Source organism: Ceratotherium simum, chromosome 33 (assembly GCF_057802395.1).
Source record: "Ceratotherium simum simum isolate JZ-2026a chromosome 33, ASM5780239v1, whole genome shotgun sequence".
NCBI lineage: Eukaryota > Metazoa > Chordata > Mammalia > Perissodactyla > Rhinocerotidae > Ceratotherium > Ceratotherium simum.
The window spans coordinates 10939349-10965257 of record NC_141932.1 but is presented as its reverse complement, the minus strand read 5'-3'; the positions used below and the strand labels follow the sequence as shown (position 1 = coordinate 10965257).

General features: G+C 45.8%; 2 protein-coding genes across 2 annotated transcripts; both read left to right on the top strand.

Moving 5' to 3' along the window:
* Nucleotides 1-1060: 1060 nt before the first annotated feature.
* Nucleotides 1061-11177, top strand: LOC101394045 (sialic acid-binding Ig-like lectin 13). Its single transcript, XM_087421908.1, has 7 exons — nt 1061-1069; nt 6668-6752; nt 6830-7201; nt 7367-7648; nt 7877-7924; nt 10820-11077; nt 11161-11177. Exons 1-7 carry the CDS (start codon nt 1061-1063, stop codon nt 11175-11177), a joined length of 1071 nt encoding a protein of 356 aa, XP_087278034.1.
* Nucleotides 9512-14193, top strand: LOC147912802 (sialic acid-binding Ig-like lectin 8). Its single transcript, XM_087421259.1, has 4 exons — nt 9512-11388; nt 12524-12781; nt 12888-13023; nt 13151-14193. Exons 1-3 carry the CDS (start codon nt 11244-11246, stop codon nt 12935-12937), a joined length of 453 nt encoding a protein of 150 aa, XP_087277385.1. The 5' UTR covers nt 9512-11243; the 3' UTR covers nt 12938-13023; nt 13151-14193.
* The last annotated feature ends 11716 nt before the right edge of the window (nt 14194-25909 follow it).

Below are 25909 nucleotides of genomic sequence, written 5' to 3'. Positions count from 1 at the left end.
CCCTGACTTCTGTGAGCCATTCTAGCAAATTAATCAAACCCGAGGTGGGGGTCATGGGAACCCCTAGTTTTAGCCGTTTGGTCAGAAGTACAAGTAACAACCTGACTTATGGCTGGTGTATGAAGTGGAGGGTGTTCTTCTGGGACTGAGCCCTTAACTTGTGGAATCTGAGTATATCTCCTGTTAGATAGCATCAGAATTGAGCGGAACTCTAGGACATCATACTGGTATCTGACATCCGCTTGTTGGTGTGGGGAAGCCTCCACACACATGTTGGAATTGGGTCCAGGAATCACTCTGCAGCTGGATAAGAATGTCTGGAGATCAGGAGAGGGGTCCAGACTGGAGATGTTAACATGTAGAGCCAGTATAAAGTGAGGAAAATGGATGAGGGAAAAGAAAAACAAGGAGGGCTGATAAATGATTGGGGTTTCCTCAAAAAATTAAAAATAGAGTTACCACACGATCCAGCAATTCCACTTCTGTGTATTTTTCTAAAAAAATTCAAAGTAGGGGTCTCAAGGAGATATTTGCACACCCATGTTCACAGCAGCACTGCTCACAATAGCCAAAAGGTGGAAGCAATCCAAGTGTCCCTCAATGGATGGGAGGATAAACACAGTCTGGTGTATACCTAACACGGAATATTATTCGGTCTTAAAAAGTAAAGAGTTCTGACACATGCTACCACATGGATGAAGCTTGAGGACAATATCGTACATGAGTTACACCAGTCACAAAAAAGGCAAATACTGTATGACTCTACTTACCTGAAGCATCTAAAGTAGTCAAATTCCTAGAGACAGAAAACGGGATGCTGGTTTCTAGGAGAAGTGCAGTGGAGGGAAACAGGTGGTTTCTGTTTAATGGGTATTGAATTTCAAGTTGTACAACTTGAAAAGAATTGTTGTTGTTGTTGTTGTTTCGATTAGATATCAAAAAAACCCTCATACTCACATTGTAGAAAACACCCAGGATGCTACCGGGACATAAAAACTTACCAGTGACTGCAGCTCTAAAGCCCGACAGTACTGAGTGGGGTGGGGAGCATCTCATGGGCATGGACCAGGTACGTCGTCTCCCTTCTTGTCTCCAGCCTCCCCAACACAGACATGTTCACTAAGTGTTTGAAGAATGAATGAATGAATAAGTGAATGAATGACTGACTGCTCCCTTCTCGTCACCGAGGAACCCATTGTTTTCTTCTACCCCAGACGCTCACAAAGGTCCTAAAGAATCCAACAACTGACAGGACCATCCACCTGAGCTCTAGACGAGGCTGTGACCCTCTGAGGTCCATCAGGAGCTGACTAGCTCCCTAGAGTAGACAACAGGGCTCAGAAATGCACCTCAAATGGGAGGCCTTCAGAGACTCATGACGTCCCACTCCTCAAATTTCCTCAGAGGTCCTGGTCTGGGCTGCGGTGCTGGAGGGAAGCCCCGAGATGTGGGCAGGACATGGGTTCTTCTACTTGTCTGCTCCCCTCTGGGCAGATCTCAGAGTTTCTGGGTGGTGGAGTGTCCACTCTCTCTGTGCAGAAGGTGGACGAGCTCCAGCCTGCAGTTCCTCTTCTGTGAATGGCCGAGGTCCAAGGTCTCCTCTCCAGCTTCACGTGAGTCTCCCTGAAACCTTTCCTTCCCCTCGTCTTCCCTTTCTCTTTCCAGACACAGGACGGACGTCCAGAACACTCCATCTCAGAGATGTTGCTGCTGCTGCCGCTGCTGTGAGCAAGTGAGTGAGCTGAGGGGAGAGGGGACCTGCAGAGCAGGGGCTGTGGCTGATCCTCTTTTGCCAGTAGTCCCAGGCTCAGGGTAGTCCCAGTCCCAGGCTCAGGTTGGGAGATTCTGGCTGCAAGTGTAGTAGTCTATGATGGTGCAGGAGAGGCTGTGCATCTCTGTGCCCTGCAACTTCTCCCATTCCAGGGACTACTGGACTGACTCTACCCCAGCTCATGGATACTGCTTCTGAAGAAAACACGGAAATGGTTTATGGAAAAGCCAGGATCATGGATACTTTTAGGAGGGATACACAGAGTGTGTGATCAGAGAGACCCACTAGGGGACACCTGGAGGGTGGTCATTAGTGTTTTATTATTTGATCTGTGTTGTGTTTGCACTAGTTTTTGCTTTCTAAGCGTTTGGCTACTGTCACCTAGATGGTAACACACACACACACAAACACACACACATATATACGTTATATATAATTATATATATCACAGGAAAAATTGTAGGAAAATTTGACAAGATAAGATAAGTTCGATGCTCTGACACTCATCTTTAGACAACACTTTACAATGCTTCTTCCCCCCGGAGCTCAATATTCATAAATGAGAGAATAATTTTTTTAAAGATCAAGAAATACTCAGTTTTATATTCCAGAGAAATAAAAAGACCAATTTGTGTGATAGATTTGATTGTATCAAAACTAAAGTTTCCATCAAATAGTGGACAACCCAGACAAATTTCATCGAGAAATGACAGAGTGGGAGATCTCTTTTCCTTTATTAAGCTCACAAGAGATTTTCAACTAGAATGTACGAAAACTTCTACAAATCAACAAGAAAAGGGAAAACAAGCCAACATAAAAATAATCAAAGGACATGCATATTTATGTCACAAGTGTGTAAGCATGAATGGAAAACAAGTCCACGCTGAGATGCTCAAACTCACTATTACTTGAGAAAAGTCAACCAGAAATGAGATACTACTCCACACTCATCAGACCAGAAAATCAAGAAGGCAGATAACAGCACGTGTGGCAGAGATGTGGGGAAGTGGGAACCTCCTGCTCTGCTCATGGGAGTGTAGACTGTTGAGGCATTTGGGGAGCTGGCAAATCTCTATCTCGTGAACTGACTGTTTGCTTTGTGATAAATCACTGAGCTGCACACTTAGCCATTTGTGTCTTCTTCTGCATGTTATACTCTTTACAATAGAATTTTTTAAAAAACTAATATTGAGTGGAAGTAGCCAGAAAAAAACAAAATGCATACTCTATGCCGCCATTTACACAAAGGTCAAAAACAGTAAAAATCTAAACTGAAATTTAGCAATGCAATATTTATTTATTTATTTTTTGCTAAGAAGATTGGTCCTGAGCTAACATCTGTTGCCAATCTTCCTCTCTTTGGTGAGGAAGTTTGGCCCTGAGCTAACATTAACGATGCATTTTTGTTGGCAAAATATATTATTCTCTAAGGTAAATAATAGGGATGGGATTAATATCTTTCGAGAGTTGATAAGGAAAATTCCAAGGTCCCTGTGGGTATACACTTTGAATAGATAATTCACAAAGAAGAATTATCTATGTAATCCTTGGTGAGAAAGATTGTTTATAATCACATTGAAGCAAAGCAAGAAAGATCTAATACTATTTCCCTAATCTCGAATTAGCAAAAGTCAAAAAAGTCAGACACACCAGGCACTCTCATGTGCCGTTGGGAGATTTCAATGAGTGGGGCAATTTTGGAAAATGTCGAGTTGGCTTCAAATGGAATTGGCGGAATGATTTCAACTCCCCACTTACTGCATCAATTAGAAAAGTGTTTTGCTCTAAGTTTTAAAAGGGCTGACTTGCAGCAACTTTAACAAATATGGCTTGATTTTTCTCACATAATAAGAAGTCTAGAATTGGGCTGCTGCTGGCTTTGATTCAGTGGCTTGGCAGAGCTCATGGGACATTACGGAGAGTAAAGAAGGAGGAGGGAGAAGGGGCGCAGGAGAAGCCCAGCCCCCAAATCAGAGGGTCAGCCCCTCCCGGATTTTCTCCCTTGTAGGCAGTCAATTTCATCTGACTCAGCTGCTTTCCTGACCCGAGGCCCCGATCCTGTTCCTGTCTATTTAGCCCTGTCCCCACAGCCCAGTTATTCCTAAACTTGGAACCCAATTCTGCTTCAGGGCCATGGACAACGCCATCCCTACTTTCTGTGGCTCCCCAGGGACCAGACTGTGTCTTGGCTGAAAAGAGCACCCCTCCCCCTATGGGCTGACCCTGATGGGAGAATTGGGAGAGGAGTTGGGGCTCAACATGAACAGGATAAGGGCCTCCCGATCTAAGCTGGCCCTTCTCAGACTCCTTGCCACCGCCAGAGAATAAGACCTTATATTCTGACAGAGGGGCTTCTCACATGCCTTTGGTTTCTCACCTCTCAGGGGAGACTCCACCTCCAATCTTCTCATAAATCCCTCCTTGCCTGTGGAAAACTCCTGTCCTCTCCTCTCACACATCTTACGGACAAGAAGGGCCTCTCTCCCCAACAAGCCAACATCTCTGTCTCTCTGTCTCTCTCCCTCTCCCTCTCTCTCCTCCACGCCTCATCCTCTCTTTCTCTTCTCAGTCTCCAGCTGGTACCCAAATGGAGCTCTGGAGGATGGAGAACAAGACTCATAGTCCTTTACTGCCTCTAGCTCTGTGCCAAATCCTGAAAAAAATTTTAAAAATTATGCCTCAATATATGTCAGATAAATGAAGGAATGGAATATCAGGAGGCTGACTGAAGCATTGTGTTTGGAAGTGATGGAAGACATTCAAAGTGTTTAGGCACACAAGGGAGCTTGCTGAGATTGGGAAAAGAGTTCTGCGACATCCGAAATGGGTCACTGTCAGTGGGAGAACTAGAGGCTACAAGAGGAAGATATGTAAGGAGAGGGGAATTAGGTGGTCACCCCGTGGAGGAGAATTGTGGAGGCTGGACGAGCTGTGGAGAAGATGGACAGAGATATTCTGTAGATGTATGTGTAGGGCTCACAGGAAATGTGAGGAGGAACAAAGACCCAGTCACAAGTTCTGTCTCACCCTGAACCTTAACAGCTCACCCAAGTCTGTCACTGGAGTCCGGGCTCCAGGCTCAGTCCCAGCCTCTGTCCATACGGTCTCTCCCTGCAGGTGAATTCAAGAGTTCACTCAACGCTTCCTGAGGCCTCTGGGGTGCTCCATCCTTGGAGTGGGTCCAACCCAGAGAGGATTTGGTCCCAGGAGAGTCTTGGTCTCTCACTCCTCTGTCCCCATGAAGGAGGCTCCGAGAAACCTATCTGGGGAAAATAGACCCTAAAACGCCACATCTCTCTTGAGGGAAGTGGGGTTGGTCCTCAGGAAGTGAGAGGCAGAGTTTCAGGGTACAGGAAGAAGGAGGAAGTGTCCACCCAGCTGTGGCCCCAGGAGAGAAGAGCTCAGCTTTTACTTCCTCTGCAGTGGCCTGAGTGAGAGGGGTATTCTTGTTGGAGGGAGAACTTTGGGGGCAGAAATCACACATTTCAATCAGAAAGAGCCCCCAGCTCACTGGCCACCCTACGGTCGCCCCCATCTACCAACTGGGAGAGGCTGATCAGATGGTGTCAAGGGAATCTAGATGATCTTCTGCAGCCCAGAGAGGCTGCTGCTGCTGCAGCCACAACTGTGAGGGCAACAGGTCTGAGGAAGGGATTTCTGGGCTGGGCTGCAGTCAGAGACTCTGTTTCCTGCAGTGGGCCCTGGGGGACAGTGCGGGTATGATCACTAAACTTCAGTCAGTGATGGAGAAGGAGGGCCTGCCTGTGCCTCCTATCCCATTCTCCAATGCAACCCATGGGTTTTCTGGATCAACTTTAGCCCACTTGAAACTGGACTTCAGATCCTGGAGGTGGCCAACAGACACCATAATCCGCCTCGGGCCACAGACCCTATCAAACCTCGAAGAAAGAATCTGGGGCTGACTCAACCTCTTCGGGGACCCAGGGGCCCACAGTTGCTTTATGAGCATCAGATTTTCCATGATGTGGGAAAGTGGGAAGACTTTAGGATAGAGAAATATTATGTGAAATGTGACTCCCAATATATGACACTGTCTCTGAAGGTGACAAGTAGCCAAGGGTCCCCAGGAGAGAACCCCAGAGACAAGAACACACCTACTCCTTATCTGGAGGGTGGGGGTGTTGATCATGATCATGGGGCTGAGTGAGGGGTGTGCTTATATGGAACTTGCCCCCAGGATCACACTCTGGGATCTGAGTCTTTTTCTCCTCTCCAGTTTGTATCGGATACCCCAAATCTACCACCCTTTCACCTGAAGTGCAACCATCTTTGGGTCTAAACAGCACTATGCCAGCAGCTTGTGTCAGAGGATGCTTCTCTCCCCAAGGTCCCAAGCTCTCCTCCCATTCCTAAGTACTCATCCATATGTTAGAGTTCCAAGGTCATGACACCAGCCCTATACACCAGGTCATCTTCCTAGGAGGTGGTAGGGCTATGGATAGAACCATCAGAGGAGTTCAGCCCATAGAAGAAAACCTATATGTGAGTTTTCAGGCCCATCCATAGGCAAATAGAAAGGCTTTCTCTGGCTGTCCTCATGGGAAGCCCCCCTCCCTGCACTCTTGACTCCAGGAGCTGGCCAGCGGGGACCTGCTTCTCCAGTAGAGACAACCGCGCACCAGCCCAGGAGGCAGGACTTGGGGGCTCTTGTCCTTCCTTGCTGCCTCACTTGGGCAAGCCCCTTGCCTGTCTGAGCTTCAGGGTTCACCTGCCACATGCAGAGATGGGCCTGGATGATCTCAAAGGGGCAGTCACAGCTGACTCTGTGACTCTGAAGTTTCCTCTTCTGGGCATGTGGCCCTTTCTTCTTACCACAGGTTTCCTGTCTCAGCTTCCTCTGCCCTCTCACAGTTGTGGCTTTCTCTTCTCTCTCAGAGGGACCCCAGAAGGCGGACCGTCCCAGGGCAAGAGGAGATAATGCCACTGCAGCTGCTGCTGCTGCTGCCTGTGCTATGGGGAGGTGAGTGGTTGAGGGGAGAGGGGACCCCACTCTGGGGAGGCACCAGAACTCCAGGCTGAGTTTCTCCCTCTCACCAGTGCCCACAGCTCAGGATCAGAGGTACCGGCTGGAACTACAGGAGTCCGTGACAGTGCAGGAGGGCCTGTGTGTCCTCGTGCCCTGCAAATTTTCCTATCCCAGGACCACCTTTGTAATCCTCCACGTGTTCTGGTTCCGGAAAGGGGCGGATAGAAACCGTGATAATCCAGTGGCCACAAACAAAAGAGAACAGAAGCTGCATGAGAGCACCCAGGGCCGGTTCTTCCTCCTCGGAGACCCCCAGGCCCACAACTGCTCCCTGAGCATCAGAGATGTCAACATGGGGGACAGTGGGACTTACTTCTTTCACATGGAGGATGCCTTGAGGAAACACTCATATCTAGATAAGACGCTCTCTCTGCATGTGACAGGTATGGTGGGGGCCCAGGTAAAGGCCCCAAAGTGTGGGGCACTGGAAATAGAAAAATGAAGGTTCCATTCCTCCTGAGGGTGGGGTGGCTTGGGGACAGTGATGACAAGACTCTGTGGTAGGCCGAAATCACACCAAGAGGCCCCAACCTCCTCTCTCTCTTCAGCAGCCCTGACCCGCAGGCCCAACATCCTTAGTTCAGGGCCCCTGGAGTCTGGCCGCCCCGGGAACCTGACCTGCTCTGTGTTCTGGGCCTGTGAGCAGGGCACACCCCCCATCTTCTCCTGGACATCAGTTGCCCTCACCTCCCTGGGCCCCAGGACCCACCTCTCCTCAGTGCTCACCTTCACCCCATGGCCCCAGGACCATGGCACTAACCTCACTTGTCGAGTGACCTTCCCCAGAGCTGGAGTGAACACAGAGAGGACCATTCAACTCAACGTGTCCTGTGAGTGCCAGGCCAGGACAGCCAGGTCCCTGAGGGCAGTGGATGTAGGGGAGGTTGGGGGAGGGCTGGGATACTGGGTGTTGGGTCCTACGAGCTGGTTCTGGGGAGGGAGGAAGGAAAGTGCACACGAGACTCCACCCCCTCTTATTGCTAAAGTTTCCCGAGGGAAAAGAGCCAACACCCACCTTCCTGCCACTGAAAAGGGAACAATTATGTCTGTCTGTCCAGATGCACCCCAGAACCTGACCATCAGTGTGTTCCGGAAAGAAGGCACAGGTAGGGCCCAACATCTCCTCTCCAGGGGGGTGTGGTGGACCTTTCTCCTCCCTTCAGAGCAGAGCTGGGGTTCAGAACTCAGATGGGAGAAAGGCTCAGGCCAGGTGTGGGGACAGCAGAAGTGGGAAGCCCCCCACTCGATTGTCAGCTTACAACCTGGCCTCCCGCAGCGCTGACCCTGCTCTCACGGGGTTTGCATAGTCTCTTCCATGTTCAGCGGATGTGCTGTCTTCATGCCAGGGACACATCCCCGTCCCAAATCCTGCCCTCATTCTCCTTGGGATCTGGACCCCCCCTATTCCTCCAGCCTCCTTGGATCATTTTAATGTTAGTGTTTAAAATAGGAAGCATAAAGTGTGCCTTAGTCTGCTCGGGCTTCCAATACAAGATACCCCAGGCTTGGGGGCTTAATCAACAGGAATTCATTTCTCACGATTCTGGAGGCTGGAAGTCCAAGATCAATGTGCCAGCCATTTGGTTCCCGGTGAGGACTAGCTTACTGGCTTATAGATGGCTGCCTTCTGGCTGTGTCCTCACAGGGCTGAGAGAGAGCCAGCTCTCTGGTGTCTCTCTCCTAAGGGCACCAATGTCATCTTGATAGCCCCATTATCCTGACATCATGTAACCCTAATCACGTCCCAAAGGCCCATCCAGATACCTCCAAATGCCATCACACCTGGGGTTAGATCTTTGACATATGAATTTGGTGAAAATTCAACTCAGTCGCTTGCAAAATTTAGTAAGAATAAAACAGTATTCAGAACTTTCTGTACCGGGCCGGCCCTGTGGCTTGGTGGTTAAGTGCGCGCACTGCAATGCTGGTGGCCCGGGTTCGGATCCCGGGTGCGCATAGAGGCACCACTTCTCCGTCCATCCTGAGGCCGAGTCCCACATACAGCAACTAGAAGGATGTGCAGCTATGACATACAACTATCTACTGGGGTTTTGGGGGGAAAAAATTAAATAAATAAAATCTTTAAAAAAAAAAAAAAAAAAAAAAAAGAACTTTCTGTACCTCCCTCTTGGTTATCTTCCCAAATATAACCTATGCATAGACTTTATTTAAAAAAGACTCATATATGTACATATCATATGATACACACTGCTCTGCATATTTATTATTTTTAAGAAACATTTTTTGTGTAGTAATTTTAGATTTACATGGCAGAGAGTTTCCTTAATTCCTCACCCAGCTTCCTTCATTGTTAAAATCTCACATCACCTTGGCACATTTGCACAACTAAGGAAATTACATTGGCACCTTTCTGTGAACCAGCTCATCTTTTTCTCAAACTCAGTCTCTCTTGGAGATCCTTCTGTATCAGTACATACAAAACCTTCTTCATTCTTATTAATGATTCCATGGTTTTCCTGTTGGAAGTATATTACACTATAAAGTACTTAATTTGTCCCCCATTGGTGGAAAACTATGGTGTTCCCAGTCTTCTGCTCAGACAAATAATACTGCACTGAATAACTTGTATGAATATTCCCCAGGTGTATGTGTGTCTGTGAGATAATTTTTCTAGAGAAGAAAGTCCTATATCAAAGGGTATGTTTATAATTTCTAACAGATGTGGCCAAATCCCACTGCATGGAGGTGGTTCTGTTCATACTCCCACCTGCAACGTGCCTTCTTCACTGGAGAACATGTTCATCCTTGCTGATCCTAAGTGAATTCACTGTCATGTTAAGTTTCAGTGTCATTTTGTGACTAGATTGAGATCTTTCATTATGTTTAAGAACCGTACGTATTTCTTTGTGGATTTTTTTTTAATGATTTGAAGAAGATCTTTTCATGTTAAGGACTTCAGCTGTGTGTTAGTTGAAAGGATTGATTTCCAATCTTTTCATGGCCTTGTGACTCAGCATATGGTGATTTTGCCAGGCAAAAACAAGCATTTTTCTTCTGAGTTGAGCTTAGTGGTGTACTGGTGTGGGCTCTGACTGGTTGTTAACAGCCAATTGTGTCCACCTTTTCCCAACTCTGGGTTCTGTGACTTCAGATTGGGTGCATGAGATTTTCCAAGATGGGAATATTTACACCAATGAAATTGGAAAATGCTACAAATCAGGACTCCGCCCTCCCCCCACCATGAGAGAGCTGGTTGTTGAATGTTTATTAGTAAACCAGTGGTGGCATTTATCAATATTCTCTTTCACGCCTTTGACTTTCTCCACGCTAATATTGTTTTTTAATTTTCCATAATTTCTTCCGGTAGCCTCATGTGTAAACACTCACAAATATACCCATTCACTCAAGCCTTACAGCAATGTTTCTTTTTCCCTGAGCATGCAGGTCATTTCACACCTCAGCTGTACTTGCACCTCTTGTACCTGCCTCCCACAAGGTCATTCCATTAGCACCATCCTCTAGGTAGCTCTCACCCATTGTCAGGCTCTGCTTTAGCCTCTCCTCCTCCAGGAAGCCCTCCCTGTCCTGACAATCTCAATGCACTCCCATCCTCATGGCTCCCTCCGCCTAATTTGTCCCCATCACAAAACATGTCATATTGCTCTGTGACTACCTGTTTTTGGGTATCTCACCCATGAGACTCTGAGCTCTCAGATACAGCTAAATTAGTCTAGTCTTAGTGAACCTATATTGAAAGACAAAATGGCAAGGCTCACAGAGGCAAATCAGGGCTCTGTGTTGACGTAGATGGCCAAGTCGGGAGGTGTGGGGACCAAGGCGGTTCAGATGAATGCATGGGTGCCTCTTGTAAAGTGCAGTGCCTACTCCCAGCCTAATGCCCTTGGGGCTGAGCCCAGTTGGTATGAGCCCATCAGGCAGTGGAAGAGAAGAAACAGGTCCACACGATGTAAGAAAAAGAGACAGAGAGAGAGAGAGCCCCTAATGAGGGCCTGGACTAAGCTTTCTCTCTGTCTTTCCAGGACCTGAAGCTCTAGGCAACAACTCATCTCTTACAGTCCAGCAGGGCCAGTCCCTGCGCCTGGTCTGTGTTGCCGACAGCAACCCTCCTGCCAGGATGAGCTGGACCCTGGGGAGCCTGCCCTTGACCACCTCCTCACCCTCAAACCCTGGGGTCCTGGAGCTGCCCCGGGTGCAGCTGGGGCACCATGGGAAATACATCTGCCGAGCTCAGCACCTGTTGGGCTCCCTGGAAACTGCCCTGAGCCTCTTTGTGACCAGTGAGCGGGACACACCTGGGGAAGGATGCCTGGGTCCTCATGAGGAGAGAGGCTCCTCTGTTCCCCCTCCTCTTTCCCCACAGACCCCACAGCTGTTTAGTCCCTTCTGCTTTTGGGAGGAAGGAGGCAGGGTCTGGGTGGCATACTGGGGACTGTTCTTAGGGACATGGCTGAGTTCGAGATGGAGAGAACACGCAGACCCCACCACCTGGCTCATGACCACCCCTTGTACTGCAGGAGCCACTTATTTATTTCTGTTCCAGATGCCCCACGGAACCTGACCATCCGTGTCTTCCAGGGAAAGAGCACAGGTGGGAGAGGCCTGGGTGGAACTGAGGTCTCAGAGGTCACATCAGGGGACTGTGTGGAGGTTGGACAGAATGAGGCTCCATCACTCTCCATCCCCTCTCAGTCCCCCTCAGCCCTCCCCCTTCCTGTCCCCTGGCAGGACTCTCTAGGGTCACTGTGAATTCCTAGTTGACCCTTCACTGTCACCTCTGGTTGCTTCCCCTCTCCTGACCTCCTCTCTCCCCTCACTGTCCCATGACATCCTATCCCAGATTCCCTTCCTCTTCTCTGACTGTGCCATCTCCATCTCCCACAAGGAGACTGAGTCCCTACAGCTCGACACTTGCTTCTGCCAGCCTTCTGCATGACCCTGCAGCTCAGCTTATCCACCCTGCTGCTTCCAATCCTACCTCTGCCCTAAAGACCCTCACAAACCCCTGTCGGGTCCAGAGCGTCCTCCCCTCCCGCTTCCCAGGCCCCTCCCTCCCGAGTCTCCTGAATCACTTCATGGAAGTCACTTCAGACATTTCTGTGTGTCACCAACATTCCCCATGACTCAGTGAGATTTGCAGACTCGACTTCCTGAAAATGTCTCAGATCCCTCTCTTCCTCTATCCCCATGGCTGCAGCCCCACCTCCGGCCTCCGTCCTTGCTCTCACCTGGACATGAGGGAGACCAGGACAGGACCAGCCTCCTCTCTGGACTACCAGCCTCCAGTGTCCACCCTTCATCTGCTGGAATTTGGTCCCCAAAGGGAACTCTACATAGCCCAGACCCGACCCTCTTTCTTCCCTGCTCAGCACCCTCCCAGGGCCCCTGTGGCCCTCAGGGGTAAGGCTGAGAGCATCACCTTGGGAGGCGTCCAGGTGGTCAGACTATGTGTGTGAGCACGCTGCATGGCTCATACATCAAGATCCACCTCCTGGGATGTTCTTTTCTGTGTGTAGACATGGCTAACTCGTCCTCAGCTGTCCATCCCCCGTCCTGGACCATCCAGTTGCCTCTCTTTACACTGCCTTACCTCATGATCCTCACCACTGTCAGCCCTTGCTTGCACTGCTGTCTCAGAGACACTATTTCCCATTCCTGTGTCTGTGGGAGGAGAGAGGGAGAGAGGACCTCTCAGCCCTGCCCTATGGCTCTCTTTGTCTCCCTAGTCCCAGATGTCCCGGGCAATGCCACCTCCCTGCCCATCCAGGAGGGCCAGTCCCTGCGCTTGGTCTGTGACACTGATAGCAACTACCCTGCCAGGCTGAGCTGGTCCCGGGGAAGCCTGACCCTGTGCCCTGCCCAGGCCTTGGATCCCGGGGTCCTGGAGCTGCCCCGGGTGGTCTTAGGGGACGGAGGAGAATTCACCTGCAGAGCTCAGCACCCTTCGGGCTCCTACCACGTCTCTGTGAACCTAGTTGTGCAGGGTGAGTACAGCAGGACACCTGCGTTATAGGTGGGGCAGTGAGCAGGCTCAGGTGTGGACTTTAGGAACCTCACCCCTCTATCCTTCTCCTCCTCTTCCTCCCCCAGGTTTCTCTTGTTCTTGCTCCCACATCTCTGGGCAGCAGTGGGGCTCCTGACCTCTAGTCCTCACCCTGCTCAGGGGGGCCCTAATGGGAGCGGGCTTCCTTCTCACCTACAGCCTCACCTGGATCTACTACACCAGGTGAGAAGCCCGTCTCAACATGTCTCACATTTGGGGACACCTTGGGTGGCTTCATCCATCCTGTCTTTTCCAGAGCACACCCTCCAGAGAACTGATGTCTCATTTCAGAACTGTGTTTCCCCCACAGGTTCAGAGGCTCCCAAGAGGAGAGAGCTGAAGGTGTGACTGAGCCCCTTCCTCCCGGGGGTGCCGAGGTCTGGGCTCCAGATCCCTGACAAGTGGATGAGGATCTATCAGACCACTGTGTCTGAGACCCTCCCCAGCACAGCTCTGTGGAGCAAGGAGGTGGCCCTGCCTCCTGTCTAGAAATGACCCTTCCCCTCTGGTGTCCAGGACTCTTCATGATAGTTCTACACGAAAGGTTGGAGAGCATGTGAGGAGATAGATATGTTTTATTATTAATTTAAATTATACTTCATGAAATACGTTGCTTCTCTGTGCTTACCTTAATGTGGTTTTGAGAAGCCCCTAATTCAACTGCACAATATATTGTTATAAATCCCCTAAAGTATTACTTTTTTATTGTGAAATTTTTGTTGTACGTTATTGTTTATCAGTCACCACCTAAGTACATCCCTCCACTCCTTGTGCCCACCCCCAACCCCTCTAGCCCCTGGTAACCACCAAACAGTTCTATCTGTGTGTGTGTTTGTTTATCTTCCACACATGAGTGAAATCATGCCCTGTTTGTGTTTCTCTTTCTGCCTTATTTCACTTAACATAATACCCTCCAGGTCCATCTGTGTTGTTGCAAATGGGACGATTTTGTCTTTTTTTATGGCTGAGTAGTATTCCATGGTATATATATACCACATCTTCTTTATCCATTCATCAGTAGAGGGACACTTGGGTTGCTTCCGTGTCTTGGCTATAGTGAATAACGCTGCGATGAACATAGGGATGCATAAGCCTCTTTGGATTGTTGATTTCAGGTTTGTTGGGTAGATATCCAATAGTGGGATAGCTGGATCATAAGGTGTTTCTATTTTTAATTTTTTGAGGAATCTCCATACTGTTTTCCATAGAGGATGCACCAGTTTGGATTCCCACCAGCAGTGGGTTAGGGTTCCCATTACTGCACAGCCTCTCTAGCATTTGTTGCTTTTTGTCCTGGTGATTACAGCTGTTCTAATGGGTATAAGGTGCTATCTTAGTGTGGTTTTGATTCGCATTTCCCTGATGACTAGTGATGCTGAGCATCTTTTCATGTGCCTATTGGCCATCTGTATATCTTCTTTGGAGAAGTGTCTGTTCATTTCCTCTGCCCATTTTTTGATTGGGTTGTTTGTTTTTTTGTTATTCAGTTGTGTGAGTTCTTTATATATTATGGAGATTAATCCCTTGTCAGATATACGGTTTGCAAATATTTTTTCACAGCTGGTGGGTTCCCTATTCATTTTGATCCTGGTTTCATTTGCCTTGTAGAAGCTCTTTAATCTGATCAAGTCCCACTTGTTTATTTTTTCTTTTCTTTCCCTTGTCTGAGTAGACATGGAACACAAGAAGACCCCTTTATGGCTGATGGCAAGTAGTGTACTACCTATATTTTCCTCCAGGAGTTTTATAGTTTCAGGTCTCACCTTCAGGTCTTTGATCCATTTTGAGTTAATTTTTGTGTATGGCAAAAGAAGGTGGTCTACTTTCATTCTTTTGCAAGTGGCTGTCCAGTTTTCCCAGCACCATTTATTGAAGAGATTTCCTTTCTCCACTGTATGTCTTTAGCTCCTTTGTCAAAGATTAGCTGCCCATAGATATGAGGTTTTATTTCTGGACTTTCAATTCTGTTCCATTGATCTGTGTCTCTGTTTTTGTACCAGTACCATGCTGTTTTAATTACTATTGCTTTGTAGCATGTTTTAAAGTCAGGGATTGTGATGCCTCCAGCTTTGTTCTTCTTTTTCAGAATTGCTTTAGCTACGTGGGGTCTTTTGTTGCCCCACATAAATGTTAGTATTCTTTGTTCTATTTCTGTGAAGAATGTCCTTGGGATTCTGATTGGGATTGCATTGAATCTGTAGATTGCTTTACGTAGTATGGATATTTTAACTATGTTTATTCTTCCAATCCAAGTGCATGGAATATTTTTCCATTTCTGTATGTCATCATTGATTTCCCTCAATAATGTCTTATAGTTTTCATTGTATAGGTCTTTCACTTCCTTGGTTAAATTTACTCCTAGATATTTTATTCTTTTTGTTGCAGTTGTAAATAGGATTGTCTTCTTGAGTTCTCTTTCTGTTAGTTTGTTGTTGGTATATAGAAATCTATGCAGAAATAGAAGTATAATGATGTACACCTGAAATTTATACAATGTTATAAACCAATGTTACTGCAATAAAAATAAATTAAAAAAAAAAAAGCAGACCTAGCAGAGTGTCTGCCACACTATGTGTTTAAGAAGTGTGCTGTGTAGGTGCTTAATCATTACTAATTCCAATAATAATAATAAAAGTTGGTAGCTTAAAAAAAAGAAAACAAAAGAAATGCAACTGATTTCTGTAAGTTGATTTTGTACCCTGCTGCTTGGCTGTAGTTGTTGATTATCTCTAATAGTTTTCCAATGGATACTTTAGGGTTTTCTATATATAAGATCATGTCATCTGCAAACAGCAAGAGTTTCACTTCTTCGTTGCCTGTTTGGATTCCTTTTATTCCTTTTTCTTGCCCAATTGCTCTGGCCAGAACCTTCACTACTGTGTTGAATAAGAGTGGCAAGAGTGGGCACCCTTATCTTGCCCCTGTTTTCAGAGGGATGGCTTTCAGTTTTTCCCCGTTGAGTATGATGTTGGCTGTGGGTTTGTCATATATGGACTTTATTATGTTAAGGTACTTTCCTTCTATACCCGTTTTGTTGAGAGTTTTTATCATAAATGGATGTTGGATCTTGTCAAATGCCTTCTCTGCATCTATTGAGATGATCATATGGTTTTTACTCCTCGTTTTGTTAATGTGGTGTATCGCATTGATTGATTTGCGGATGTTGAACCATCCCTGTGTCCCTCATATAAATCCCACTTGATCATGGTGTATGATATTTTTAATGTATTGCTGTATTCTGTTTGCCAATATTTTGTTGATTATTTTGCATCTATGTTTATCAGGGATATTGGTCTGCAGTTTTCCTTCTTAGTATTGTCTTTGCCTGGCTTTGGTATCAGGGTGATGTTTGCCTTGTAGAATGTGTTGGGAAGTGTTTCATCTTCGTCTATTTTTTGGAATAGTTTGAGAAGGATAGGTATTAAGTCTTCTTTGAATGTTTGGTAAAATTCTCCAGAGAAGCCATCTGGTCCTGGACTTTTATTTTTGGGGAGGTTTTTGATTACTATTTCAATCTCTTTACTTGTGATTGGTCTATTCAGGTTCTCTATTTCTTCTTGATTCAGTTTTGGGAGGTTGTATGAGTCTAGGAATTTATCTATTTCTTCTAGATTGTCCAATTTGTTGGCATATAGTTTTTCATAGTATTCTCTTATAATCTTTTGTATTTCTGTGGTATCTGTTGTAATTTCTCCTTTTTCATTTCTAATTTTATTTATTTGAGCCTTCTCTCTGTTTTGTCTTGGTGAGTCTGGCTAAGAGTTTGTCAATTTTGTTTATCTTCTCAAAGAACCAGCTCTTTGTTTCATTGATACTTTCTACTGTTTTTTTAATTTCAATTTCATTTATTTCTGCTCTGATTTTTATTATTTCCCTCCTTCTGCTGACTTTAGGCTTAGTTTGTTCTTCTTTTTCTAATTCTGTTAGGCATAGTTTCAGGTTGCTTATTTGGGCTTTTTCTTGTTTGTTAAGGTGGGCCTGTATTGCTATGAGTTTCCCTCTCAAGACCACTTTTGCTGCATTCCATATAAGTTGGTATGGTGTATTTTCATTTTCATTTGTCTCCAGATATGATTTGATTTCTCCTTTAATTTCATTGATGATCCATTGGTTGTTTAGTAGCATGTTGTTGAGTCTCCACAGTTTTGTCACTTTCCCGGTTTTTTCCTTGTAGTTGATTTCTAACTTCATGGCATTATGGTCTGAAAAGATGCTTGTTATGATTTCAATCTTCTTAAATTTATATAAGCATGCCTTGTTTCCCAACATATAGTCTATTCTTGAGAACGTTCCATGCGCGCTTGAGAAGAATGTGTAATCTGCTGTGTTTGGATGGAGTGCTCTGTATATGTCTATTAATTCCATCTCATCAGGTTTTTCGTTTAGATCCATTATTTCCTTATTTATTTTCTGTCTGGATGATCTGTCCATTGATGACAGCAGGGTGTTAAGATCCCCTGCTATTATTGTGTTGTTGTTAATATCTCCTTTTAGGTTTATTAATAGTTGCTTTATGTACCTTGGTGCTCCTGTATTGGGTGCATATATATTTAAAAGTGATATGTCTTCTTGGTGGAGTGTCCCTTTTATCAGTATGTAATGCCCCTCCTTCTCTCACATTACCTGTTTTGTCTTGAAGTCAACTTTGTCTGCTATAAGTATGACAACACCTGCTTTCTTTTGTTTGTCATAAGCTTGGAGTATTGTCTTCCATCCTTTCACTCTGAGCCTGTGTTTGTCTTTAGAGCTGAGATGTGTTTCCTGGAGGCAGCATATTATTAGGTCTTGTTTTTTAATCCATCTCACCACTATGTGTCTTTTGATTGGAAAGTTCAATCCATTTACATTTAGGGTAATTATTGATATATAGGGGCTTGTTACCCTTATTTTATCACTCTTTTTCTGGTTCTTTTGCATTTCTTTTGTTTCTCATCCCATGTGTTTCGGACTACTAATGCAGTTTGGTAGTTCTGTATGGGGGTTCTCTTAGTTTTCTCTTTCTTTATCATGTGTGATTCTGTTCTGATTATTTGGTTAGTGGTTACCATGAGGTTTGTATAAAAAATCTTGTGGATGTGATAGTCCATTTTTTGATGGCCTCTTATTCCTTTAGACTAAGTCAATTCGATCCCTTTCCTCTTCCCTTTCTATGTTATTGTTGTCACATCTTATTCTTTCTTGTGTTTTGAGTTTGTGTTTAACATGATGAGGTTATATTTATGCTTTGTGCTTACCTTCCTTTGATTTTTCATTTTATAATTAAGTGTTTGCTAATCTATTTTGATAGAGGACTGAAATTTTTCTGGTTTTGTCGATCTATTTTCCTCCTCGTTCAAAACTTTGAATCCTCTTTCTCTTTTTTTCCTCAGGGATGAGGGCCTTCTTGAGCACTTCTTGTAGTGGGGGTCTTGTGGCAATGAACTCCCTTAGCTTTTGTTTATCTGGGATAGTTATTATTTCTCCATCATATCTGAAGGATATTTTTGCTGGATAGAGTAATGTTGGCTGAAAGTTTTGTCCTTCAGAATTTTGAATATATCATTCCACTGTCTCCTAGCCTGTAATGTTTCTGTCGAGAATTCGGCTGAGAGCCTGATAAGAAATCCTCTGTATGTTATTTATTTATTTTGCCTAGTTGCCCTTTATATTTTTTCTTTGTCATTGACTTTTTCCAGCTTTACTACTATATGCCTTGGAGAGGGTCTTTTCGTGTTGATATATTTAGGAGATCTATTGATTTCGTTCACTGGAATTTCCAGCTTTTTCCCCAGGTTTGGGAAGTTCTCAGATATTATTTCTTTGAGCAAGTTCTCTGCTCCTTTTTCCCTCTCTTCTCCCTCTGGAATACCTATAATCCTTATATTGGATTTCCTAATTGAGTCAGATATTTCTTGGAGAGTTTCTTCATTTCTTTTTAGTCTTAGTTCTCTTTCCACCTCCATCTGGAACACTTCTGCATTGCTGTTCTCAATATTGCTAATTTTTTCCTCCATATTGTCAGCTCTGGTGCTTAAGGCTTCCAGATTTGTCTTTATCTCCTCTGTTGTGTTTTTCATCTCTAAGATTTCTGATTTTTTTTTATAGTTTCAATCTCTTTTGTGAAGAAACTCCTGATTTCACTGAATTGTCTGTCTGTGTTTTCTTGTGTTTCATTAAGCTTTTTTTATGATGGCTATTTTGAATTCTCTGTCGTTAAAGTTATACATCTCTCTGCTTTCTGGGTTGAATTTTGGGTACTTGTCACTTCCCTTTTGATCTGGAGATTTAATATATTTTTGCATGGTGCCTATTGGTGTTGGCTTACCTTTCCTCATAGTGAAAATATCTGGTCGAAGTTTCCTCTTGCTGCTGCTGGGTGGGGGTCAAGGGCTGTGTATTCTGGCCAGCCTCAGTCTGTGGGCACTCTTGTCGGCCCCTGGCTGATCTGTTGTGTGGCTGAGTGGAGGCTGCTTGGGGTGGGGGGAAGCATGGAAACAGCTGGAGTTGGAGCGCAGCTAGGCCGAAGCAGCTGGGGGTCAGGTGCAGGTGGATAGAAGCAGCTGCAGCTGAAGTGCTGCTGGGCCAAAGAAGCAGGAGCTGGAGCACCTCTGGGCTTAAGAAGCTGGAACTGGGGCATGCTGGGTGAAAGAAGCTGGAACTGGAGTGTGCTGAGCCGAAGAGGGAGGATCTGGAGCACCGCTGGGCTGAAGAAGCTGCAACTGGAGTGCACTGGGCCAAAGAAGCTGGAACTGGGGTGCACTGGGCCAAAGAAGGAGGAGCTGGAGCACCGCTGGGCCAAAGAAGCTGGAACTGGAGTGCGGTGGGCCGAAGTTGCTGGTGCCAAGTCAGCTGGAGCCTGCCCACAGGCCAAGCTGAAGCAGCTTTAGTTGGGGGGACGGGGGGTGGTTAAGCTGAAGGAGCTGGGGGAGGGGCACATTCTAGCTGAAAGAGCTGGGGCCATGGCATGTTGGAGCCAGGGAAGCTGGGGCCGTGGCTTGGTCCAGCTGGAGCAGCTGGGGCTGTGATGTGGTAGGGTCTAAGCTGCCACTGCCTCTGGAGTGGGAGTGCAGGCTCACCCCACTGCTGGTCAGGCCGGGCGCCTGGGGGCCGCTGCCTCTGGGGACGGGGCTGAGGTGAAGCGCCGCTGTGCTGAAGCACCAGTTGGGTGGGCCGGGTGGGGGAGGGGCACTTACTTTCGCCTCCCCCATCTCAGATGTGAAAGTATTATTTTTTTAAAACAGTCCTTTTGAAACAGATATGTCTTTTTAAAAGCTTCAAGACATGGTTGTGTGTCCTAGTCGTTTAGTTCTCTATGTGAGCTGCCACCACAGTATGACAACTGACAGAATGGTGGTGTGGTTCCACGACCGGCAAAGGACCTGGGCCACGGTGGTGAGAGCGCAGAATCTTAACCACTAGACCAGCAGGGCTGGCTCAAGAGATATTTTTTTAATTAGAAAAATAAACTGTTTTATATTGATCCACATATTAACCATTTCAATGGCTCTTCATTCCTTTGTACCTATTCCAGTGTCTCTATGGTATCATTTTCCTCCTGCCTGAAGATCTTGTTGTATATTTCTTGTAGCGATGGTACACTGGGGATGCATTCTCTTGGCTATTGTTGTTCTGGAAAAATGTTCATTTACATTAGCTTTGTAAAGATCTGTTTATTTGGTAAGGAATTTTAGGTTCACATATTTACTCTTTCAGTTGTTCACATTCTCTGGCTCACATAGTTTCTTAGGAGAATTTTTCTGTAATCTTCATCTTTGTTTCTAGTTTATCTTTTTCTTGGCCAGTTTGAATATTTTCCATGATTTAATTTAAATGATTTGATTAATATGTGCCTTGATGTGGTGTGTGTGTGTGACTGTGTGTGTTCCTACAGCTCCGCCCAGGCCCTCTGATCCCCCTTAGTGAACACGTCCACCCATGGGGCCGACTTTGCTGCCTTCTCTCCCACCTTCCTCCAACCAGCCCAGCACGCTTACGCTGCTCTGGGCGAGGGCGCCTCCATCCCCTGTTAGTTGCTAGAGTCAGGGCTCTGGGAGCCACTCCAGACACCTCCCTGCCTCACCCTCCACACCTCCCTTCAAATCTCACTTCCTGAAAGTGGCTGGAATCCCTTCTTTCCGCCATCACCAAGGCTGTTGTCCCCATGCAGGGTGGGTCTCCCCTGCTGAGATTTCGAAAAAATTTCCTCTCTCACCTCTTGGGCACCAGTCTCTCCCTTCCAGCTCTTTCCTATACTGGCCTCAAGGGGATCAGTTTGGCCTCTATTTGACATCTATAAGACCTGCCCCTTCCCTGGTCAAAACCTTCCATGGCTCCCAGTTGCCCTTGGATAAAGCTCCAGTTTGTCTGTCTTCCCCACTGCTGGAGCTAGTGGAGGGTCAGGACTGTTTCAAATCCTTCTTTTTTCATGTTAGTTTGTGAATGAATGAATGAATGAATGAATGAAGTGAATGAAAGTATGTGTTACTTCTCTTGCCTCTTGTGAGCTCTTTCTATCTCTGACGCCCATATATGCTGTCCTGAGACCCACCTCTCACAGGCTACCTCTAGGACAGTCCAAGGCCTTGAGACCTGCTTCTCCTGTAAGATGATTGTGCATGGGCCCAGGAGGCAGGACTTGGGGGCTCTCATCCTTCTTTGCTGCCTTACTTGGGCAAGCTCCTTGCCTCCTGTGATATTGTCATTTATAAGAAATATATATTTTTTCATTTGAACACATGATCTTTGTCCACAGTTCTTCACTCAAATCTCCCTAATCCCTTGGAATTTCTACTTTACGCTAACAAATATGACTTTTGGACACCACCCAAATGTAGAAGGCTGGTTTCCAGCCACAGTGTCAGAGGATGGCAACTTTCAGTCCCACCCACTGATTTCCACAGAGTGTAGCAGTGCTTGAGGTTGAATCAATTGCCCGTGGCCAATGACTTAGGCAATAAAAACCCAAAAGGACAGCTTGACAGTCTTTTTCAGAGAGCTTCCGGGTTGGTGAACACATGAAGGTTCTGGGAGGTGACACACACAGAGAGGGCGTGGAAGCTCTGTGCCCCTTCCCTCACCCTTGTCCTGCACATCTCTGCCCTCTGGATGTTCATCTGTATCCTTGATCATATTCTTTAATAAACTGATAAAATTAAGTAAGTATTTCGCTAAGTTCTGTGAACCATTCTAGCAAATTAATCAAACTCGAGGAGGGGGTCGTGGGAACCCCTAGTTTGTAGTCGCTTGGTCAGGAGCACAGGTAACACCCTAGAATTATGGCTGGCACCTGAAGTGGAGGGTGGTCTTGTGAGACTGAGCCCTTTACCTGTGGAATCTGATTCAGTCTCCGGGTAGATAGTGTCGGAATTGAGTTAAACTCTCGGACATCCTACTGGCCTCTGACGCCTGCTTGTTGGTGTGGGGAAGCCTCCACACACGTGAGGGGAATTGGGTCCAGGAACCACTCTGCAGCTGGATAAGAATATCTGGAGATCAGGAGAGGGGTCCAGACTGGAGATGTTAATACATAGAGCCAGTATAAAGTGACTAAAAGAGATGAGGGGAAAAAAAAAAAACAAAGGGGGCTGATAAGAGATTGGGGATTCCTCAAAAAATTAAAAATAGAATTACCATAAGATCCAGTAATTCCTCTTCTGGGTATTTATCTAAAAGAATTCAGAGCAGGGATTCAAAGAGATATTTGCACACCCATGATCACAGCAGCATTGTTCACTATAGCCACAAGGTTGAAGCAACCCAAGTGTCCCTCAGCAGATGAATGGATAAAGACCATGTGGTGTATTCCTACCATGGAATGTTATTCAGTCTTAAAAAGGAAAGAATTCTGACACATGCTGCCACATGGAAGAAGCTTGAGGACATATTATGGTAAACGAATTAAACCAGTCACAAAAAAGGCAAGTACTATATGATTCCACTAATATGAAGTATCTAAAGCAGTCAAATTCCTAGAGACAGAAAACAGGATGGTGGTTGCTAGGGGATGTGAGGTGGAGGGAAATGGGATATTTGTGTTTAATGGGTATTGAATTTCAAGTTGTGCAACTTGAAAACAGTTATTATTGTTGTTGTTTTGACTAGATGTCAAAAAAAATCCCATACTCATATTCTAGAAAATACTCAGTGTGCTACCAGGACACAAAAACTCACTAGCGACTACCGCTCTAAAGGCCGAGAGTACTGAGTGTTTGGGGAGGAAGTCATTCCACTGGGATGGGGAGTATCTCATGGGCATGGACCAGGTGAATCATCTCCCTTCCTTTCTCTAGTCTCCCCAACACACACATGCTCACTAAGTGTTTGGAGAAGGAAGGAATGAATGAGTGCATGAATGATTGGCTGTTGCCTTCTCGTCACCCAGGACCCCATTCTTTTCTTCTACCCTAGACATTCACACAGATCCTAAAGAATCCTACACCTGACTGGACCATCCACATGAGGTCTAGATGGGGCTATGATCCTCTGAGGTCCAGCAGGAGCTGATTTGCTCCCTGGTGTAGACAACAGGACTCAGAAATGCTTCTCAGATGGGAGCCCTTAGAGACTCACTGTGTACCTCGCCTCAGATGTCCTCAGATGTCCTGGTCCAGGCTCTGGTGCTGGAGGGAAGCCCTGAGATGGGGGCCAGGACACAGGGTCTGCTCCTTGTCTGCTCCTCTCTGGGCGGATCTCAGGTGTCTGGGCCATGGAATGTCCACCCTGTCTGTGCAGAGGGGGACGAGCTCCTGCCTGCAGTTCCTCTTCTGTGAATGGTCGAGGTCATGGGCTCCTCCACCACTTCCCATGGATCTCCTCACAGCCTCTCCTCCTCCTCCCCTTCACCTTATCTTTTCAGACACAGGATGGACACCCAGAACCCTCCATCTCAGAGATGCTTCTGCTGCTGCTGCCCCTGCTGTGAGCAGGTGAGTGGACTGAGGGGAGAGGGGGCCTATGGAGCAGGGGCTGTTAACTGACCCTCCTTTTCCCAGAGAGTCCCAGGCTCAGGGTGGGAGATTCTGGCTGCAAGTACAGGCGTCTGTCACAGTGCAGGAGGGTCTGTGCATCTCCGTGCCCTGCAACTTCTCCCATCCCAGGGACTACTGGACTGCCTCTACCCCAGCTCACGGCTACTCCTTCTGAAGAAAACATGGAAACAGTTCAAGTAAAAACCAGGAGAATGGATACTTTTAGTAGGGATACACAGAGAGATCCACTAGGGGACATGTGGAGGGTGGTCATTAGTGTTTTATTATTTGATCTGTGTTGGGTTTACACTAGTTTTTGCTTTCTAACCATTTGGCTAATGTCATCTATATGATTACATGCACACACACACACACACACACATTTATATATATCACAGGAAAAATTGTAGGAAAAATTGACAAGATAAGAGAATTTTAATGCATTGACACTCATTTTTTTTTTTTTGAGGAAGATTGGCCCTGTGCTAACATCTGTTGCCAATCCTCCTCTTTTTACTGACGAATATTGGCCCTGGGCTAACATCCACGCCCATCTTCCTCTACTTTAGTGTGGGACGCCTGCCACAGCATGGCTTGATAAATGGTGCATAGGTCCACGCCCTGGATCCAAACCCATGAACCCTGGGACACTGAAGCAGAGCACGTGAACTTAACCACTGTGCCACTGGGCCAGCCCCTCTGAAACTCATGTTTTGATGACACTTTACGGTACTTCTTCTCCCTGGACCTCAATATTCATAAATGAGAGAATAATATTTTTTAAAGCTCAAGAAATACTCAGTTTTATATTCCAGAGAAATAAAAGACTAATTTGTGTGATAGATTTGATTGCATCGAAATGAAGGTTTCCGTCAGGGGACAATCCAGACAAATTTAATCAAGAAATGACAGAATGGGAGAATTCATTTCCTTTATTAAGCGCACAAGAGCTTTTCAACTAGAATGTACAAAAACTTCTATGAATCAACAAGAAAAAGGAAAACAAGCCAACATAAAAATAAACAAAGGACATGAATATTTATGTCACAAATGTGGAAGCATGAATGGAAAACAAGTCCACGTTGAGATGCTCAAACTCACTGGTACTTGAGAAAAGTCAACCAGAAATGAGATACTACTCCATACTCATCAGACCAGAAAATCAAGAAGGCAGATAACAGCACGTGTGGCAGAGCTGTGAGTAAGTAGGAACCTCCTGCTCTGATCATGGGAGTGTAGACTGTTGAGGCGTTTTGGGAGCTGGCAAAACTATTTCGTGAACTGACTGTTTGCTTTGTGATAAATCACTGAGCTGCACACTTAGCCATTTGTGTCTTCTGCTGTACGTTATACACTTTACAATAAATTTTTTTAAACTAATATTGAGTGCAAGTAGCCAGAAAGAAATGTATACCAGATCCTGCCATTTACACAATGGTCAAAAACAGTAAAACCCAAACTTTGAAATTTAGGGATGCACATTTTGTTAGCAAAATATATTATTCTCTAAGGTAAATAATAGGTATGAGATTAAAATCTTTAGAGACGTCATTAAGGAAAACTCCAAGGTCCCTGTGTGTAAACACTTTGAATAGATAATTCACAAAGAAGGATTGTAGTTAATAAAAATATAGTTAAGACAAGTTGTTTATAATCACATCGATGCAAAGTAAAGAAAGGATATAATACCATTTCTCTAATCTTGAATTAGCAAAAGTAAAAAAAGTCAGACACACCAGGCACTCTCAGGTGCCGTTGGGAGATTTAAATGAGTGGGGCACTTTTGGAAAATGTCGTGTTGGCTTCAAACGGAATTTGAGGAATCATCTCCACAACCCACTTATTGTATCAGTTAGAAAAGCGTTTTGCTCTAAGTTACAAAAGGGCTGACTTTCAGGCATTTTAACAAAAGGGCTTTATTTTTCTCGAATAATAAGAAGTCTAGAATTGGGCTGCTGCTTGCTTTGATTCAGCAACTGGCCAAGCCCCGGGGACATTATGGAGAGTAAAGAAGGAGGGAGAAGGGGCACAGGGGAAGCTCAGCCCCCAGACCAGAAGATCCGTCTATTCCCAGTTTTCTCCCTTGTAGGCAGTCCATTTCCTCTGACTCTCCTGCTTTTCTG